Source organism: Mytilus trossulus, chromosome 3 (genome assembly GCF_036588685.1).
Source record: "Mytilus trossulus isolate FHL-02 chromosome 3, PNRI_Mtr1.1.1.hap1, whole genome shotgun sequence".
In the NCBI taxonomy this organism is placed as follows: Eukaryota; Metazoa; Mollusca; class Bivalvia; order Mytilida; family Mytilidae; genus Mytilus; species Mytilus trossulus.
The window spans coordinates 10,173,938-10,196,344 of record NC_086375.1 but is presented as its reverse complement, the minus strand read 5'-3'; the positions used below and the strand labels follow the sequence as shown (position 1 = coordinate 10,196,344).

The window sequence follows — 22,407 nt, the reverse complement described above, 5'->3', positions numbered from 1 at the left end:
GAAAATTACCTTATGAACTAGTAAATTAAGATTCCTGCTTAGTAGTTTGGTCCTATACAAATTAATACAGGCATCATATACATATTGCATAAATATGTTATCGTCCACAAATGCACAAAATGCATCTCATTTGTTGCTTGTGTAATTATTGACAATAAACATCCATTCATACATGCAACTGTCAGACAGAACACTGCAGTACAAATGAGCCTAAGAGGCACTAGTACCTTACAAAAACGTTAAGGAGGTCTATATATATATATATTTATAGGCGCTTTTAAAATGTAATTAAATCATTACACAATTACAGTTCTTACATGTAACTTAATTTCAGTACAGTATACTAAGAAACAAAATAATTAACTTTTTCATAGACATTTCTGAAGTTAAAGTAAGCACCTTATCTGCAGCACATAATAATTTGAAAGTTTGAATTCTTGGTAGTTCTTCACTAATCATTTATCACTTCCTCATCAATAAACAATCACTGTGATCTTGACAAGTTTCATGTAGCTTTACAGACTTTCATTTTCATTTTGAAGTTATATAGATAAGAAAATTGCTATCAAAACCAGATATATATCTTATCTTCTAAAACTCTATTTTGAATTATCATATTAAAGTGGTTGTTGGTGGGGTAACATGCAAACATGAACCCAAAGACACAAGAGTAAAATTCATACAGACTTCATTAAGTGTGCTGCCTTCACAATGATAATGATTACCATGCAGACAGTTATTCAAAAAAAAAAACACTGATGCTGGGGTTGAGTAAATCACCCAAAATCACCAGTGCTCACAGTGAAAAATTTCAAGCAAAAGCAATTTTCAACTAAGTCATATGGTATATCATACATGTACATCAATTCATATTTCTTCTTTCAAATGGTAATCAACTGGAATCATTTAAGGTTCTTAGGAGTCACCATCTAAAATGATTTTTTAGGGCTGTGCATATTTGGACCATGTCCATTTTATTGCTATTTAGATGGCATGTGTAATCCCACCACAATATCAGTGGCAGATTCTGGAGGGATGCGTTTGAGGGTTGGAACCCACCTTTATGCAAGGTAAGGAACACCCTCTTTTAGAAATGACTGGATCCATCCCTGAAAATAGCCTAGTAGACTTACCCTGCAGGATAGGCAATAGTTCCAGTGTTAATATCACAATCAAGGGTAGCATTAGAACTTCCTGTAAGTCCAATAACACGCTCAAGTTGAACCTAAAAGTAAAAAAAAATCTATTTAAACAAAAACATCAACATCTATAGTGATTCTTGCTAATTTATCCTCTTGACTTCTGTTTTTAACAAGATGCTATATATATGTAATCAGTCCTTTGAATTTTCTTGGAGTTCAGTAATTTTGTCACTTTTTAAAGACATGGTTTCGGTTCCTTTAACAAGCATCAACAAAATTCTGTGCAGGATGTCAAACAAATATTTTTTTGTTAGCATTGTAATTCACATCTATGTAGAATATTGGCATGTCAACAATACTAAGTTAAGGGAGGGTTGTATCTTCAAACATGTTTAACTCCATCACATTCTATATGTGCCTGTCCGAAATGTCAAGAGCTTGCAGTTTGATGGTTGTCATTTGTTCTTTTTTTAAGTCTAATTTCTTTTTCTTGGTTGTCATTGTTTTTTAAAGTCTAATTTGTTTTTCATAAATTATTATGTTATGAATTAGGCTGTAAATTGTCTCAATTTCATTGTTTTGTTGGGACCTTTTAAATACATGACTATACAGTGTTCTCATTGTTGAGGGTTGTATTATTATAATTGCTCAATCCACTTCCATGACTTCATATGAAATTTGATGGATATGTGTCTCATTGGCAATCCTACATTGTACCACATCTCTTTAACTTACTATTATAGATTATATATATATACATGTACATGTAACAGGCAGAAAAACCTTACAAAAACTGGTGACATCTAACTTTGATTTAACACCTGCACTTGTACATCATCATGTAAACATTTGTAGGTTAATTAAAAGTGTTTAAAAAAGTTAAAATTGTGGTTTGAATAGAAAAATCAAACATCTTAACTTCTTAAGGTACAAGTATACATGCATATGGTAAACATTGCATTGGAAAGTAATGAAAAGAAATTCAAACAAGTATGTGCCACAAAAAAAATCTTACTGGAACCAACACATTAATTTCTGAATAAGGTTAAAATACAAGTAATTTTCTGCAGCTGAGCCTAGCAATATATACATGTATTCAAGGTTATTAATACACTGCCAAACAGTGCCCTTACAATTTGGGTTATTGCGCTAAATTGCCCTTTCAGACAAGTAGCACCCTTCTGCCCTGAGATTCAAGCTGGAACACTGATGTGGTTGTTGACATCACATGACATGTCATCATTTTTAACCTTTTTAATTATATAAACGATAAATGGCTGACAAAAAATAATTACATCTTTCTTTAATAGTTAATTTCAACAATGTCCATACAATAAATAATATAGGTCAACCTAAAAATAGCATCATGTTAACCTGATAAAGCCTGGTAAAAAGAACAATTTTAGTTTATGCATCAACATGTATATTTCCCCATACTATTATTACACATGTACATTGTACAAAGTAGTTGTTTATATGTTTGACCAAAAATGTAATTATGTTAAAAAAATAAAACTTACTGATGTTGGAATTGGTTTCCGATTTATAATAAGTTTGGCCATAATCAAATATTCCAAGTAAGTCCAATATAGTACTACATGTGTAAGTCCTTGATTATATTATACTGTAGTACTGTTTTTAGACGGGAGATTTTACAACATGATGTAAGGCCCCGGGGCACCTTGTCATCAATTAATATCATTCAATATTAATAAACATGATCGCCATCTTTAATGGATAACATTTAGATAGAACGAAAAAAAATCTGACTATTGTTTTGGATTCATTCTAATTTATGTACAATGTATATATATCTGCTATACTAAAACAGGTAAATGGTTCATTTTTTTCTTTAATAAATTTTGATGCACCATTTGAGGACAGTGCTGCATATATGTAGATGTACCACTCAATTGATTTTGATTGAAATCATACATGTTATAGAGTAAAGTATGTATGGCATCTAACATTTTCCCAAATAACTGATTTTAAAGAAAACTATTTACAATATCTTTGTAAAGATCAAATATTATTATTCAAATTAACATTCATGAGGAAAATTTTGCAAATATAACAATTCAAATGCAATGTTTCAATGTTAATATTTAGTCAAATAAAAAAATAAAACTTTTCCTACACTGTCCTAGGACTTTTAATAAAATGATAAATTTAAGTTAAAAAAAATTATTAATATTGTTACTGCCAAAACTATTGTACTCTTTTTAAAAGCAAACTTGATTTTGTAAATTTAATGTAATTAAATTTAATAGAGTAATTTAATAACACTGTCATGACTGTCAATCTTTTTTATATCTTGTTTTTTTTAGAAATTTATATTCAGAAAATACACCTCAATTTCTAACAAAATTTGAGAAGCAGGCCTGACCAAGGAAATTTGATGATGATCACTAATCCATGAAAAATAGGCCAAGGTCAGGTGAACCCAATATAACAGACAAACAAATAAAGTCAGTCAAACTTTTAGTTAAAGCATTAAACATATGTGCATTATTTACAAAAAAACATGAAGTTTGCATTGGCATTAGAAAATATATATCAACTCTTCCCTCAAATCCTTTCTTCTACAAACAACATACACTGGTGACTGGACACAAAGTGTAAACAGCCAAAAGACTTATCTTAATCCTCCTGGAGGATTTGATGATAGCAACACCATTCAAAATACATTTAATAGCTTGTATAAGTTGGTAATTTGATAGATGTTTTAGTATCTTCTACAAATAAATGTTATTTACCATGTCAATATTGTTGACCCCTAAATCACCTTAACAAACACCAAACATAAAGCAAATGTCTAAAAGTAGAAAGTTTCATTTAAAATATGCTTTCAATTACAAGCTGTACTTAAATTGCCACTTAGTTAAATATAAACTGCTTATTTTTTAATGTTCTACAATTATCAAAATTAACATTCTGGTATAATATGCAGGGACGATCCAGCTAAATTCAAAAGGGAGGGGGTTCCCAACCCAGGATAAAAGTCGGTGGCGGTTTTTGTATCTGAAAATTCGACCTTACCTCCATGATGCATGTAACAAAAAATTAATGTTGTCTAAGATACCATAAAAATTATTTCAGGTTCAGATCATAAACCCTGCCAGACAAAAATACCAATGTACAAGCATTAATGAGTACATTAATATACAATGTAGGTACGTCAATAAAATTGAGAATGGAAAGGCTGAATGTGTCAAAGGCTCAAAGCCGACCACAGAGCATCAAATATAGTTGACCCATTTCATGTACAATAACATATAGTACTTGAGAAAAAGTACTTTATCCTGAAAACTAAATGTAACAGTCGTCATGTAAACCATGAAAATGATGTTCAAGTTACATGTACATGAACATGACCAGGGTTTGAAATTAGCAGGGGCCCACTCACCAATGGCCCCTAAAATTTGGTGTGGCTATAGGCTACTTTAATTTCTGCTTTTCTTGTTTAGAACTATAAACGTAGGCTTCAAAACTGAAGCTGTGGGCTTCAATTGCCAAAGTGTTAACTTCAATCCCTGATGACCCTATCAGACAGTGTCATGTTGACCTTACATGTACAAACCTTCCACTATGACCAGTGACTTTTACAATCATACATTTTTTGTAGTTGAACTACACATGTACATTTGTACTACTGTACATTGTACATGATTTACATGTTTTGCTTGTAGTACGTACATGTATCTTAGAAACAGACCAAACCAAAGCAGCTTAAAGTCGATCACTGGCACATGGAAGTCAATGCAAGGTCAGTTGAATCCTGTCTGACAACCGTGTGTGTGTCTTTCGATGATTCTACATTTTGTTCATAAAGCACAAATCATTGTATAGTTTACATATATATATATATCATGTACATGTATACCAAAAAAGTTACACCATTATTCATAAGTCAATCTTTCTGGAATAACCATTTCCCAAATATCTACATCTACATATCGGATATGTTCGTTATGTCTCAACTACATTGTACAATCCACTTCTCTTTTCACTAGGAATGTGAACTTCCGAATTAGAGTTTGTAATAACATGAGCAACATGACAGGTGCTACATGTGAATCAGGATCTGCTTACCCTTCTGAAGCACCTGAGATCATCCCTAGTTTTTGGTGGAGTTCATGTTGCTTGTCTTTAGTTTTTATGTTGTGTCTTGTGAAGTTGTCAGTATACTTTAAATCTATGAGTTTTACTGTCCCATTGGTATCTTTAGTCCCTCTCTTTTAGATAAAGGTCACATGTTCTTACCAGGTAAAATTAAAATAACACAAGGTTATTCATTTGATATCATGGTTATTGGTGAAGTCTTCAGAGATTAAGACCTTTAGAATCAATTACACAGCTGTGGTGTATGCCAAATTAAAAAAAACTATACCAGGAATGAATTGGATTCTTAAACAGCAAGTTGCTAGCTATATAGTCAACTAACGATTGTTCATGCAATTAGTTGTAATTATGGTCAGAGATATATTCCCATCTCAACCTTCTGTTTTGGTGACACAGTATACAAGCACCTGATTCTGTAAAATGTAAGGTTTTTATATTCATTTGAACATAAACTTTGAGGAAAAATAATCCAACACCAAATTCAGGATAATCCATGGCCAACAATGAAGGGGGATAGGAGGGGTCCTGATCCTGAAATTCCAGACTTGAAATAACAAAATCCTTAGGTCTCGATTTTAAATAAAGTAAATCCAGACGTCCTAAAATCCGAAAAAAAAGGATTCCCGGATCCCGCAGGAGTCAATCCCGAAATTCCAAGCTTAAAAAAACCCGATCCGGACTCCCAATACAAAAGGTCCTATCCCCCCTCAACACTAACATAACTAGGAAATCCCTGGATATTCTCTGTTAAAATCTTCTACCATTTCAGATTGAGGGTATCAGTCAGGAAATTTAACTATTAGGTGAAATTTCCAGTTTTCACACACTCTTCAAATTTAGACTTTCCTGTCCATCATCATGTGGACCATAAACAGACAAGTTTGTCTGGACACCCCTGTATGTAATAATATATTACCTTTTCTTCAAAGTTTGTCGACATCTCTAAAAAGTCAGTGTGTTAATCTTTCAGTTTATAAATTGAAGGAGTTAGTCATAATTGATTGTGATTATCAAAATGATGAGTAAACAATTGATTTTACAATACATGCAGCATCGGAAAATGATTGACACACAGGTAAACAAACCGTCCATGCAACATGAATGGTCATTTACATAAAGTGCATGATCTACTTACACGCTGATTTAATGGGATAATACGACTCCTCCTCTTCAACGAGGGGGAACGAACTACCCTCTGAGTTTTTCTCTCCATTTATTCATGATCCAGACCCATTTTCAGTCTGCTTTCAAACTGCTAAGATCCATTAAGTTTAGTAACATGTAAAAAGCTTTCTGATTGGTCAAAAGTTTTAGATTAAGGAATAGTTTGTTTCAGTGTATTATTAATTTCATTAATACATATCAATGAATTACGGTTTATTAAATTCTAATTTCAATTCGTGTGTTTCAGTATATAGTTTTTCAGGTCTGTTGTCTGTACGAAAGAAAATTTTGAAGGAAAAGCACACCTGTCAGTTTCTGGAAGACCAATCAGAAATCGTCTTTCATGACGGTCTAAGACATTTTGAGGGCCCATGCAGGTTTTCATGTTAAAGTTTGGGAAAAGGGAAATAATCGATGTAAAAAATAATAACGAAAGTGAGATGTTTTTTTTGCAAAATAGGGAAATTAACATTTAAAGGATTGATATATGCCTGGTTTCATTCTGAATTGTTTATGAGACTAACGTTACACATGATGATCTGTAATATAAAGGGCATACGATACAGTTTTGATCCCGTATTTATAAGTTGATGAAAATTTGCATTCATTTATAAGCTAATTTTTACCTGATTAAATCAAATATGTAATAAAAAATATACCTTCATGTGCTACTTTTTGAGTTAAAGGAGGTAGAAATAATGTATATTGCTCAAAATTCGGATTTGTGGCCGTATTTACCCTTTCGAAAGCTCCTGAAAAACATCACTTTTTTGTTTTAAAAGATAAACCGTGACAAATTGTTTTTTGTTAAATAATTTGTAATTTCTGTATTTTATAAGTATTCAAAAAATTTATGCATTACTTTTTTCAGAAATATCTCATATTAATCAAATTGTCATGAATTGAGAAAAAATTAAAACGTCAGCTGACGTTTTTGCTGTATATTTTTCAAAATTAAAAAAAGTGCTACAGTTTTATAAAATTTGGTTAAGATAATCTCCCTGCAAAATGAAACAAAATGTCTTTTTAAAAAATGGGGTTTTATGCACTCGTTTTCAAATTAAATCAGTCTGAATGATAAAAATTAGTCGAAAAATGCATCTTTTCCCGATATGTCACAGTTTGACGTCGCGAAAATAACATTTTACGCTAGCAACGTCATTACCTCCCCTGTAATTGTATCGTATGCCATCATACAAGTCCCTAACTAGTAAGATTATCGCTAGAGTATGCTTGATCTGTTTTTGGATCCATACTTACAACAATTAAGTCACATAGAGACATGTTACATTGAAGAGGGCCGCGAGTTTGTTACCAACAAATACATTAATTTTCTCTGAACACCTCATGTGTTGACCAGTAAATTAATATGTTACCACACCATGATGATTGTGCAGCCTCTCTGACAGAAGAAAAGATTCTAGATTAAGTGGTAATGCTATACAAAATATAACATGCAACAGTTGCAATACCTTAATAATTTAATTCCACAAAAAAGAATAACAATCCATTCAAATTCGAACAGGTTCCAAATTCTATTCTGCAAAACACAGTACAGAAAAGAATCATGTTTTCCAAGAACTATAACCAGAGACATATAATTGTATTATATGTATCTGTTATATAACCGATTGGAACAAACTGCCTGATAACAGTATAAATTGCACATCAGTAGACCCTTTCAAATCTTCAATTTCAAAACATCAACATTAACTTAACTCAGTATTACATCAAACTTAATATACATAGCATTTTGCCTTTTACCTCAGTTTTTCTGTCTACTAGTATAAATTTTTAGTCTATAAAAAAGAAGATGTGGTATGTATTGTTGTAAGTTTCCTCCTGTGACATAATCTTCAATTTGTTGAAGGCGGTCACTATATGGTAGAAGTAAAAGAAGAAGTTATAGAATTGATTCTTGTTACATTTCAATGAACAAAATCTACAAAAAATAAAACGAACGGGCGACAAGGCGCTGAAATACACCGAGTGTTCAGTTGCCTTTTCAAGCTGATCCGGTCACGGGAGTGTACGATAGGATCCGGCTAAACATCCAGATGGCGGCTATTCTAACGGACTGTTTTAATGATAAGTCAAAGCTCTGTGAAAAAGGTATTTTCCAAGCCAATCAGTACACGAAGAAGAAAAAAAAATCAGCTAAATCAACTGAAAACATTTTAAAAAATATATCTGAATATTTCGTGCTTGTATCTCAGGACACCATCAGTAACACCGTCTCCAATATATTAAAATCATTGCATTGACAGACATTCTGGCCGAAGAGAAAAATAATGCAGATTTTTATATTGATTTTGTATATTTACATTGTGTCATAGATCAAATTTATTCTTTCAGTGTATGTTCACTTGTGTTAAAATGTATTTTGGTTGATTTAAACCATTTCAATTGATATTATATAGTGTGTCTTTCTATGTTGTCATGTTTTACTGACTATGAGTATCTTTTCCTGTCAGAATGTCCATGCCTTACCTATCCATAACCGACGTTGCGAGACCCTAATGGGTAGTCAAGGTCGTTAAACACCATAAATTATCTAAACTGTATTTCGCAAAACTTTTAGGAATTTTTATCAATGCATATCAACTTCGTACTTTATTTGGCCTATTCAACATTTTTTATTCGAGCGTCACTGATGAGTCTTTTGTAGACGAAACGCGTGTCTGGCGTATATATGAAGTTTCTATTCTGGTATCTATGATGAGTTTTTATACTACCTATCCTTTATTTTTTGGAAATACATGGTGGTGCTATCGAATTCGGCCTTTTTCTGTGGAAATACTTTTTGTATGTAAGAACAAAACAGGTCACCTATTGAAACCGGAGGCCATCCCAAGTTTTTAGCGGAATTCCTGTTGCTTAGTCTATAGTTTTCTATGTTGTGTCTTGTGTACTACTATTTGTTTGTTTGTCTTTTTCTTTTTTAGCCATGGTGTTGTCAGTTTATTTTCGATCTATGAGTTTGAATGTCCATCTGGTATCTTTCGCCCCTCTTTCGAGGCGGTAATGTTTATTTAAGGTGGTACCCAACACTTTCACTAAAATTAATTTGGCTCGTTTAATTTTCATAAAATTTTGTCAAAGTATTTACTTTGACCCTTTAACAAAAATATTAAAATATAATTTTTTTTGAACCAACCGTTTTGTCAGAAAAATTACACTGGTTATATAGCAATTTGACAAACACCAATTTTGATCATTGAGAATCTTAATATTCCTTTTACAACATAACGTAATTAAAAGGTTTAGCTGACTTAACAGAGTTATCTCCCTGTAGTGTTAGGTACCACCTTAATGTTAATAGTCAGGCTTAAGAACAAAATATATATCGAATCCAGTGTAAAGTTCGAGAGCAAAATAATTAGATCTAAAACATGGCAGAACATGAAGACTAACCGGCTTAATAAAACAGCCAATATCGTCTACACCACTTTTTCAATGGCTGTAACTGTATCGTATTCTATCGAAAGTAGAAGGTTTGTCTCATGATTTGATCTTTCCCCGGTCAATATGGAGATATTTAGACTACTCAATACCAGATTAGAATCTATGACAAACGTGACGATTTGAACTTTATTATGATTGTTAACTTCTCTTTCTCAGCAGTAATATGTTCGCTGCTTCATCGCGTTTACTTATATAGGGAAATACATTACACTGGTACATGTTCACAATTTGCAGACTTCGTTAATATTGGTGTGCCATTCTCACGAATATTGGTCTTTCAGAGCTATGAACTAGAAGAACGACTGATACTACATAAAAGATTTAACGGTCACCATCACGAATTGTCTGACCAATACAATGTGTCGGTGTCTGAATTCACTAGCGATATATTTCTCGGTTCTTTTTTATTGATACAAGCATAGTCGTATGACTGTAATTTGGTCCTCAATGCTCTTCCACTTCGTACTTTATTTGGCCTCTTTAACTAATTGGATTCGAGCGTCACTGATGAGTCTTTTGTAGACGAAACGCTAGCCTGGCGTATATAACAAATTTAGTCCTGGTATCTATGATGAGTTTATTTATTCTATTATGGCCTTTTTCTGATTTTTAATCTTTGACTGATTATAAATCCGCATGGTTATACATGCATAACAGCAGACTATTATCCTTTCAAAGCAATTCGCCTTGCTACTCTTGCGAGTCCCATGACTTTAAATGGGAAAGAAAAAAATGAAATAAAAAGAACAAATAAGAACAAAACAAAAAAGAAGAAGTTATTATTCCTTATCTTTGTATTTGTAAGCTTATGATACCACATTGTGTGCCTATACCATGGATTAGAAGTTGAAACCAGATAATACGTCAGAGAGAAGACAACCATACCATGTATATGTATAACTTTTGGACAAGTTTGATTTCTGTAATTTATTCTTACATACTTTTGATTTTTTAACCCTGTCTGCGCTCATTGCCTATGTAAATTTTAAAATTGTTTATAATCCTGGTACTTTTGATAACTATTGTCTGCACATTGAACGACAAATTTATGTGACGTATATAATTTTTCTGACGTCAGACACTCAACTCAATCCATGTGTTCGTAGATAGTAGATGTTTTTGTGTCCTGCTAAATTGTTATACGATGATGACTGATGTACCCATATTTTGACTATTTTATTAATTGTGACTGTTTATTTAACGCATCATATAAATGTAACGGAATTTGATGAGACTGTTATTAAAGTGAGAGGGTTAGCGCTATAGAACCAGGTTTAATCCACCATTTTCTACATTTGAAAATGCCTGTACCAAGTCAGGCATATGACAGTTCTTGTCCATTCGTTTTTTATGCGTTTTGTTTTTTTGATTTTGCCATGTGATTATGGACTTTCCAAATTGATTTTCCTCTGAGTTCAGTATTTTTGTGATTTTACTTTATACCAAAGAGCAGAACACATCACAATGCCACGAAGCTTCAGTTATAACTATGTTAACTATTATAGTTCGGCAAAAAAGACGTTACACTATAACCTCTGAACAAAGTTGAATCAAAATTTGATAATAAAAAACACCCAGAAGACTTACGAAGGTTAGAGGTTCCAAACTTAGAATAAGCTTAACATTGCGGCGAAGTTAAACATGTTTTATAATATCTCAACCCTTAATCTCTAGCACACCATGTGGATTAAACAAGCACACAGCATTATGCACAGAAAAACTCTGTTTAAAGAAATGTCCGAGTCCGATGTATGATATGTAACAGAAGAAACTTAGCAAAATAACAATGATCAACATAAATAAACAAAGGACTACTAGCAGTTACTGACACGTCAGCTTCAGACCTCAATTAAACTGATTGAAATATTATGCCTTAAAAATTAGTTGTTTGTTGTTATATTTGTCTTTGTTTGAACGTCTGTGTTTATGTTGGTGGCTGCTGCTGTCTATTGTATTGACCAGTGTTTGATTATTGTTGTTTACATACAGACATTTTTGTTTGAAGGAACCACTTAATTTTATTTCATGATATTTTGCTAGTGTGAAGATGGTTTTCTTTTCAATTTGACATATTTCTACACTTACACCTTTCTACAGTATAAGATACCGGCCCATTACTGAATATACAGTTTCAGAAATAAAAATATGTAAGTAATATATTCATGCATCCTTTGCTTCCAATTCGCAACATTCTTAACGAATATTGATAACTTGGAACACACTAGTTTTCATTTAGTTTTATTTTCATTTTAATTACTTTTAACACCCCTTTTGAATAATGATATGTCTACATGAAGATAAATTACACAATTTAGCTTGTTTAAATTTTTTTTATTCGATCGTTGCTGATGAGTCTTTTGTAGACGAAACGCGCAACTTGCGTATATATCAAATTTAATCCTGGTGTCTATGATGAGTTATTTTACACATATACTAATCTATTTAATTCAGTATTTCCGTAAAGAAGTTCCCTTATGGCTATTATGATAAAAAGAAGGAGACGCCTTAATTAGGACTGTATCCTAGTAATATATTTGATATAATCTAAGTTGATTAAACATATTATGCACATTTATGTATAAACTTTTATTGATTAAGATTATGAATTTAATTTTAGATTTCATAAACAAAAGCTGTTTCATAGGTTGCACCACTAGCACCACTATCATTACTTATTTCACTTGACACAATCATCATTCCTGTTTCTCTGTTAATGTCTATTGCCCACGGATCATCGATTCCATCAGCCTCTGATAGTATTTTTTTACATGTTTTACCATCGGGCGATACTACCACAATGCTTTCGTTTTCATTAGAAACTATATAAACAAAGCCATTCATGTCTAATGTAATTCCTGCTGGCTTGGCAATATATTGGTGCTGAAATGTCCACAGCGGCTCACCAGTAATTTTGTAGCAGTAGACTTTGCTTTCAAGGTAAACAGCACAATATATTTTTCCTTGGAACAATGAAATACAATCAGTCCCAATCACTTCTAAGATTGTTTGAGACTTGTCATTCAGATTAACAGTAGTAATCTGTCCACCATCTTCGCTGATAACCAAAGTTTTACCATCACTTGCTACACCCTCACACTCATGAGGAAATTCAATTCTTTCAATGATTGCATTTTTTTCTATATCCACTAATGTTGTCTGTTTTCTATTGCCTAATGTGACAGCCACTGTATTTTGACTTACAAAGCAAGCACCATTTGGACCATCTGTGAACGTAACTATTTCTCTGATAAAGATGCCTTCATTGCTGAACATCAATAGTTGGCTTTTGTTGGAATCAAGTATTACAAACTTACCATTTGGTAGAATTAAAGTGGCATTAATTTCCAAAGTCCTCATATCTTCTGGAATTATGAGTGTTTTTGAGAAGGATAGCTTAATATGATCTATTCCTGGACCTTTTGGAACCAAATGCTGGGCTTGATAATTTCTTCCGGTCTTTATTTGGAGAGTAGATGAAGCGGTATTCATCTTAACATCCCCAAATGATTTTACATCTTTTAATATTGACCGAAGAGCAGATGAAATTTTAACCTCTAGATTCTTTTCATAGAAGCTGTCTCCACTTTCTAAATCTTCAATATATTTTGCTGTTTGTGAAGTTGTTTTCTCAATTTCTCTTAGACCAATATACATTTGTAACTCAGTTGCATGTTTTGTCATTTCAGTAAACTCACTCTGTATTTGTTTCATCTTACTGGCTCGCTGTTCCATTTGTTCTACTAGAGTCGTCATGCTTAATTTCAGCTTCGAATGTTTAAACTCCAAGTCATCGAGTATGGTTTGTTCTAATTTGTTTAAGTAATCAGCTATCGACTTCCTCGTCTTCTGGATTTCCTCAATGGCTTTCTTTTTTTGAGTATTGATGGTACTGATCCTTGTTTTTAGGTACTTAATGGCTGTATCTAAGTTTTCCTTCACATCCTTCAAATCTGTTTCAAGAAGTTGAACTGAAGCAGACGATTTAACTTGCTTTAGGATATCTGACAGTGGTTTCATGTCGTGACATTTTTGGTGTTTATCTGTGGTGCACTGAACACAACATGGACAGGCATGGTAAGAACAATATAGTTCAAACTTCTTCCTATGGTCTTTGCATTGGCTACTTATTTCTCGTATGAATGTAGGTATCTTTTGGTAATTTTCAGCAGACATGGTTTTATGGTTCTTAGACAATCTTGACTTGCTGTGAGGTTTTTGACAGGGTTCACAAAAGAAAATCTCACATTCTGTGCACCATGTGACTGCTGAGTTGGAGATTCCATCATCGTGGCAAATGGTACAAAATTGTTTGACAGATGAGGCCATTGTTTTTGTCTTTATTTCTGAAATATTTGCAAAAATCTCTTAAGGAAATAGGAAACTCTGAGTATTCAATTAATAATGTCATACAAGTTTCAAACATAATAATCAAACATGTCAATAAAAACACTGTTCAATGCATGTGAGATGCTTACACTCAGACGTGTAAGCATTTATAGGTAGGTATGTATTGATGCAGGTAAACCAATTCAAAATGTTTACCAAATTTACAAAACTATCACAGTTACTAGTTCAGTGTTGTAAGGCGAATAGACGGCTCCACATTAGTGGTTTGTTTCTCTATTTTGTTGATATATACTATACTGTATTGAAAATAATAACAAATTTTGATGAATTTTATTAAACTTTTGCTGTTTATGAGTTGTAATCCATTACTTTTCCATGAATGGCAGTTTTTGTCGCTTTGTGCAATACACCTTTAACCGTTTAGCATGAGCTAAATTTTCGTTCAGGAGATATGACTCTGCATCGCTTTAACAATAACGGTAATAAACGTATAAAAACCCGGTTTGGTGTCTCAGAGTTTGGTGTCATCTTGATAAATCTTTTGTTGGAAACAAAATTGACGGGGGTGACTCCGACGTTAATCTCTTTTTTCATATGTAGTAGACAAAAATAGGAGAAACACTTTATCAAATGGGGGCAATCAAATTTGTTAAATTAAAGATATCATACCACTTCAACAAACAAAAAACCAATGAAATCGCATGAATATGTGTAATAATTCAAATTCAAATTCAAATTCAAAGTTTTGTTGCCATATAAACTTTACAGTTTGTGACATATAACAACAACAAAAACAAATAAAGACAATAACTAAGTAACTCAAAATATATACACAAATTCAGGTAAATATCAAAGGGTCCCCTGTCCTCAGTTCCATTGACTTTTTTTTATAACGGATCCTAGTTTATTCAGTTGTGTTGGTGTTGATGGGTTAAGTATATATATAACTTTGTCAGTGAGATTAGCAAATGAATTACTTTCTCTGTTAATACAATTATGTTAATCTAATATTTAAATTATGAGAACAATTAATTAAGAAATGTTTCTCATCATCTATTACTTGGCATTTTTTGCAAAGTCTCTCTTCGCGAGGAATTTTAAAATGCCTTCCTTTTTCAATTAATAATGAATGGTCACTGATTCTAAGTTTTGTAATTATTTTTCTAAATTCAAAGTTTGGGTTAGAGAGGTAAGGTTTGATCAAAAGATTTGGCTCAAGTCCTTTATAAAAATTTAATTTACTTTTATCATCAATAGATTTCAACTTATCCATCAACAGGTTGTTGTAGTATGAGTTTATTTGGGGTTTAATATAGCTTTTAATATTGTTTAATTGTTTTAAGTTATCACAGGTTTTTAGTCTATCTATATCAATGTTAGATTTAGAAACATTACTTTTTTGCAAAAGTGAACCATATATAGGAGCCACTAGAATCCAAAGTTTTAGTTAATTGAAAAGATTCATATAATAAGGGATTCAAATTTGAGGTGAAAAGCCTTGCTAAATACATAATAGTTTGGGTTTTTATATGGCATTCAATGCAGAATGTTTTTATTACAAATTATAAGTTTTTTTTTATCGAAATCATAATTATCCCTTAAAATTAAACCCTTAGTGCCGATAAAACCTACTTTAAGCAATAATGCAATAATTGAACATTATCTGGTTCGTGTGTTTTCCACCACCGAGGTTCTATATACATGTTTTACTTTCTGTTTTAACGAAACAAGGATTTCTTGTTTTTTTCTGTCCCTTATTGTGAAATGTTGCCAGAATTGTATGAATAATGCTTTTTTTTTTAGAAATAAAACAAAATGTGCAACTGAAATATTTGAACATTCTTACCATGTACATCGTGCTAGAACGGAAATCGCAAACGGGAAGTAAAATGTCCAGTATCTGGAACACTTATATAGAATTATTGATTTAAATTTAGATACTTGTGTAAATAAATATTGAATAATATTGTGTTGCAATAATCAAGCAATTAAATTTGTCTTCATACCAACTCCTCTTCTGACACATACAATGCACATGTACGATGACCATGACCATTACAGCAAACATATAAATGATTTATAGTTATAGAAAGAAAAGTAAAGAGTAACACATTGGTAAAATAGATTTAGAAAAAACAAAGATGAAAAGCACAAAACTGCTGACTTGGAATGTTGAATTCTGTTTGACTGTATAATGCAAAATTAAGAAATAAAAAAATACACATTATCAAAAAAAATTGAAATACGTTTTGTAATCAAATACTTCTTTTTCAAACAAAAGCGTTTCAATACTAGTGTGAATATGCATATTTATAGATGAACGTAACATTTTACTGAAAAATATTCCAACTTCAATTAAAAATTGACTAGTATTATATTAGTTATAAGCTATACTGATAATCAGGTAGCTATGCAATGTTTATTAATAGCACATCCTTTAAAAAATGTCTTGAAAGTTACTTTAATAAGTTATTATATACCTAAATATCTAGATTAAAAATATAAAAATTTATCTTCTGTTATACCACTGTCCCAGTTTAGGGGGAGGGTTGGGATCCCGCTAACATGTTTAACCCCGCCACATTATTTATGTATGTGCCTGTCCCAAGTCAGGAGCCTGTAATTCAGTGGTTGTCGTTTGTTTATGTGTTACATATTTGTTTTTCGTTCATTTTTTTTAAATACATAAGGCCGTTAGTTTTCTCGTTTGAATTGTTTTACATTGTCTTATAGGGGCCTTTTATAGCTGACTATGTGGTATGGGCTTTGCTCATAGTTGAAGGCCGTACGGTGACCTTTAGTTGTTAATGTTTGGTCTTTTGTGGATAGTTGTCTCTTTGGCAATCATACCACATCTTCTTTTTTACATGTTATTTTATTAAACGTATTTATTGTAAACATGCACTGAAATATAGGCCTTTACCAATAATTGCTTCATCTGATAAATCCTAGGGAATTTAGTAATAAAGATACTTACGAATCCAAGGTTGGCTTCATATTTTGATCTTTTCATCAATAGATATTGAAGAAAAAAGTAAAATCACAAAAATACTGAACTCCGAGGAAAGTTTAAAATTGAATATCCCTTATCAAATGGCAAGATCAAATGATCAAACTCATCAAACGAATGGACAACAACTATCATATTCCGGACTTGGTATAGTAATTTTGAAATGTAGAAAATGGTGGATTATACCTGGTTTTATAGCGCTAAACATCTCACTTGTATGACAGTCTCTTCAATTCGCATTATATTTACAACAATGTGTGAACAAAACAGACATAATAGATAAAATTGTCAAAATACGATACAGCAGTCATTACTGTGTCACAATCTCAAGTAGAACAAAGGCAAGTAATTATTTAACTAACAAGCACAAAAAGCATATATCAAATTTAACAACAACATTCAAAGCTTACTTAATTATGTAATTTAAATCAATCCATAAAGGATTGAAATATTTGAAGTCCTAGCTGTGACCTCATTCACATCAACTCTAAGTGTAGAGTCGCGTGTTTGGCGTCAAAATGTAAACGTCACACAGGAAGAAATATAACATAATTTTGTCGTTCAAAGTATTTACAAGATTATAATTTCACATGGGAATATGGTGGTATACAGGGAAAAAAATAAAAGTTTCGTTAGAACTAATTTCAGAAAAAAACAGAAATGTCAAATTATCCAGAAGTTCTTTAGAATTTTTAAGAATTCTTATAGATGGTTAATACCACTACGCGAGTAAAAAAAGTTCAAAGTATTTTCAAAACAATAACATAATAGCGGGTTTTAAAAGTACACGGCCACGTCATATGGGATGTATAAATACCGAAGCAGATGGACGACTTCAAACCAAACAAGGATATATGACAAACATGATTATTGCGCCTTTCAAATTATCAACTTCCTATTTCTCAGCAGTAACATAACATCTTCTTCGTCGTACGGCGTAACATCTACCATTTACAAAGTTACGCTGGCGCATATACACACCTTTTAGGCGTCATTAATATGTTTGGACGCCTTACACAAATTGGCCCCAATAGAATGATAAGTAAGAACGACTGCAGCTGATGCGCTATAAATAACACTACACAAGTTTTATGGTCACCATCCGAATTGATTGATCGATATGATATGTCGATGTCTCAAGTCACTTACATCATGTTTTTGCCATGTTGGATTTTTAAATACCAGTATAGTCGTCTGAACTGATATATAATATATTTTGTTCTATTTTGAATGTTTTGACATTTTGAATGGTGATACTTGCAAAGGTGGAGACACATTCTCTGTCGATGGACACGTTTTTACTCCTTTTTTTGATTCATAGACATAGGTTTTTTTAAATTATTAACTTGAACTGTCTCTTCCTAATTGATTTCGAAGTTGGAATATCGGGAAACTATTGTCAACTTTATTTGTCCCATTGCTAGTTTAAATTTTGTTGAGGGCTAAATCAGAAGCCTGTTTATGCAATTTACAGCTGAATAGTTATTACCGAGTCATCTGTAAATACAAATGAAACACGACCCATACATACTAGTAGCATAGCTTGCTGGAATTAATCATGCATTGAATTTGTTAAAAAAAAAAAGAGGGGCGAAAGATACCAGAGGGACAGTCAAACTCATAGATCGAAAATAAACTGAAACGGCATGGCTAAAAAAGGAAAAAAAACCAGACAAATTATAGAACACAATACACAACATAAAAAACTGAAGACAACACGAACCCCAACAAAAACGGGGGTGATTTTATGTGATCAGGAGGTTAAGCAGATCCTGATCCACATGTGGCACCGGTCGTGTTGCTCATGTTATAACAAATCTGGTAAATAGTCTTATTCGGTATGTCATATTCGTGAAAACGTAAAGAATTGTAGTTAAGACCTATAAGGAACATATTCGATATCATTTTTTAAACGGTTATTAAATAACGGTCAACCAACTCGTGATGGCGTCCGTAAAATTTATGAGGCCATTTGGAACTCTTGGTTCAATAAGTTCTTTGTGAGCAGTTATCAAGGAAATCAATCATGATAGAACATACAAGCCCGGAAATATCTTAAATACCATTTAAGAGATAAGACATTATTCTTATTACCAGAGTAATAGTATGTTAAGGATTCTGCTCCCTTGTGTTAATTCGAAATTAAACATAAGTAACTATTAGTGACTCAGCACGAGGTAATTTTGAATCTGAAGGTTGTTTAGTACTTTTTGTAAACAATAAATGCTACCACATCATAGAAAACAAGTGATTTTTAACGTGCTAGTTAACAAGGTAATGATAACATGTCACATTACCTAGACACATTCTTCTAACTCTTAGTTTACTAGTAAATTTTCTTACTCCAAAATGCCTCGTTCTTAGCGGCGAAAAACCAAATACCATTTTTCAAGTATCTATCGCAGTTTAAAAAAAGCAACAAACAAAAATTATTTTTAGAATTGAGAATGGAAATGGGGAATGTGTCAAAGAGACAACAACCCGACCAAAGAAAAAACATCAGCAGAAGGTCACCAACAGGTCCTCAATGTAGCGAGAAATTCTCGCTATCAATTGTTTATCAATTCTACTGAGCTGTGTTCGTTCGTTTCGTTTTGTTCGTTTAAAAAACTGAAATAAGTATTAAAATATTGCAGTCAAATAAAACCCGTATTTGTGTGGGTTTTTTTTGGGTTAAAAATCATGTTTTATTTTCTAATATCTTTTATTATCCTGCACTACGATCGTATTTATAGATAACGTATGTTATTAATAAGAAAGGTGATTCTGGATTTCTTTAGACAAAAACTTAAATAAAAACAATACAGTTATGATTTAACAAAGATTTCCTTATTGTTATTGACAGAAAAATGGTCGGTGCATGGCTATTTGGAACTGCTCTCCTGATCCTTTATTTCTTCGTCAATAATTTTAAAAGTTGATATTCTACAATACCTTCAAAACAAGAAAATTAGTGTAGCATCAATTTGTTTTATAAGAAGCAGGGAAGCAAGTGTATCGTCTGACCTGAATCTTTGGTAAGATAAATAGTTATGTTTTCAGTAAGGAATACAAGGTATTGTTGAAGGTCGTACGGTATCTATAGTTGTTAATTTCTGTGTCATGTTTGTCTGTTGTGGAGAGTTGTCTAATTGGCAATCATACCACATTTTTTATATATTTATTACTCCTGATCTCTGCTTGTGATTTAATGCTTACAGGTCACCTTGTGTGTCCGAATCATGTTTTGTATGTTATTTCAAATGTCTTGTGTAGTACAGCTTGATTATAGCATTTATGTTAATAAATAGTATTTGTATATATTTGTTCATGCACTGACTTGTTGACTGACTTTGACAGAGTATACAGTATGACAGTACTTTGATTTTCTATTCACTTTGGTATTTACATCCTGGGTTTTCTATTTCTTTATTCCGATTGGTTACTCTGTGAACTCCTTTGATATTGAGGCACTCTTTTCAAATTCTACACAGAGAACACTATACTTGATTGTGATTGATATATTCTATTTATTCTTATTCTGGAAACCATTCTTTATATTCAGGTCAGTTATATTCTTTACATTAGTATTTGATGCATTTATTTCTATATTTTTATCTTGGTATAAAAGATATGAATGTGTTATGAAAATGTGTATGAAAGTCCACTTTGATTCCCATGAGTATGGAAGAGTTCATATTTTTACTTTAAGTTGGTATTTGCAAGACAGAAAGAATGTTACAGTTATTGTATTATTTTTCATATTTGGCTGCTATTAGATTCCAGCATAGAATATTGTCTTACATTGAGTTTAACTATATTATTTACTATTTTTGACATTAAGACTTATGAAGTCATATTTCTTTAAATTCAGATTCCAGTATGTGAAGTATAGTATAGAGTACAGTAACTTTATAGAGGAGCACTGCTCAGCCCTTGTATTATATACACGGTAAGATGTGTTCTGTGTTTACATGTTTATTTGTTTACGTGTTGTCTATTTTTACTATGTGTTTTAATTAATGTGTGTCTTGTCTGTGTTTGTAATGTGTTATTGTTTATTTTACGAATATCTCCGAATACAATATTGTACTAGAATCGATTACTGTAGATAATGATCATTGACACAAGGTGTTATTGATATCTGTAGAATTGCATATTGAACAGTTACCGGAAATAGACTTTGGTATAAATGCTTATGATTTGTAGTAAAACATATTTTATAAAGTATGGTATATTTCGAACTGAAGTTAGCTACTTGGATTATTTATATTTCATTTTATTAATATGGAGATAATGATTAGAGTTATCTTTCTTTGAACGTATGTATTGTGACTCATTGTGTATTCTATATGTTACAGGGTGTTTATTCAGGATTACTACAATAAACCAATAGAACCCAACTCAAGTGTTTATTACGCCCAACTTGATGAGTCTACATCTTGTCTTTAATTTTTTTTCCAGGAGTCAATTTTGGCGGTTGCTTTTGTCTCTTCAACTGTTTAATTTCATTACTGAACACTCTTCCATTTTTAAGTTTTAGATTTAACCGTTCCTATTTTAAAGAACCTCTTGTGCACCTTCTTTGTGGCTTGTGTGAATAATAAACTTCAACATGTTACATTCTTACGTACACTCACACCTTTCTACATTCTATCAAAAAGGAAAATATGAAAAGCATCTTTTTATCGAATAATACCGTTATACCGTAATAATCAGGAAAACAAAACATTGTATTTCGAACTCATTCAAAGACTACAATTTATATCACCAATTCATATAAAAGAATAAGGATGACAATATTATGAAAAACTTCCGTTTCAAATACTATTGCCTATGTAATTAAAGAACTAAAATATCAATCCTTTATTTTATGTCAAATAAACATATGTTTATTTTAAGAAAACGAAACAGTTGCGGACCGAAGGGTTGTTTCACGGGGTTAGAACACTGTCCTTTTTTGACAACTTAATTAATGCTGTTGTATGTGAACATATGGTTATACCCCCTTTTTATGTAACTTTCTGGAACTCCATCTTAAACCTTTTAAAATGGCTGGACCATGTCTGATATGAGAATGCCTACATAAAGAAGATGTGATACATTTGTAATCGTTTAATATTATGCAAATCTATACCATTTTTTTTTTTAAGATTTAGAAACATTACATTTAGGACT

The 22,407-nt window shown here is 31.9% G+C and overlaps 2 protein-coding genes and 1 long non-coding RNA gene across 4 annotated transcripts in view; 1 reads left to right on the top strand and 2 right to left on the bottom strand.

Annotated features, from left to right (window-relative positions):
* The window catches only part of LOC134710128 (mitogen-activated protein kinase-binding protein 1-like), a 65,368-nt gene extending 58,628 nt beyond the window's left edge, over positions 1 to 6,740 (bottom strand). Inside the window, exons 1-2 of the mRNA XM_063570336.1 lie at positions 6,400 to 6,740; positions 1,134 to 1,225 (exon numbers count right to left, since the gene is read on the bottom strand). Of these exons, the coding sequence (XP_063426406.1) occupies positions 1,134 to 1,225; positions 6,400 to 6,477 (170 nt within the window). The 5' untranslated portion in view covers positions 6,478 to 6,740. The remainder of the gene's footprint in view (positions 1 to 1,133; positions 1,226 to 6,399) is intronic.
* Positions 6,741 to 12,335: 5,595 nt separating this feature from the next.
* Positions 12,336 to 16,129, bottom strand: LOC134710127 (uncharacterized). Of its 2 annotated transcripts, none has more exons than XM_063570333.1 (2): positions 16,087 to 16,129; positions 12,336 to 14,236 (listed from the first exon to the last, which is right to left on the bottom strand). In XM_063570333.1, exon 2 carries the CDS (start codon positions 14,217 to 14,219, stop codon positions 12,507 to 12,509), a length of 1,713 nt encoding a protein of 570 aa, XP_063426403.1. In that variant the 5' UTR covers positions 14,220 to 14,236; positions 16,087 to 16,129; the 3' UTR covers positions 12,336 to 12,506. The 2 variants fall into 2 exon arrangements, with proteins under 2 accessions (XP_063426403.1, XP_063426405.1); XM_063570335.1 differs by lacking the exon at positions 16,087 to 16,129 and adding an exon at positions 15,873 to 15,948.
* A 4,376-nt stretch (positions 16,130 to 20,505) lies between these two features.
* Positions 20,506 to 21,669, top strand: LOC134709222 (uncharacterized). Its single transcript, XR_010105926.1, has 3 exons — positions 20,506 to 20,794; positions 21,104 to 21,181; positions 21,591 to 21,669. It is a non-coding gene; the product is annotated as an uncharacterized LOC134709222 (long non-coding RNA).
* Positions 21,670 to 22,407: the final 738 nt, after the last annotated feature.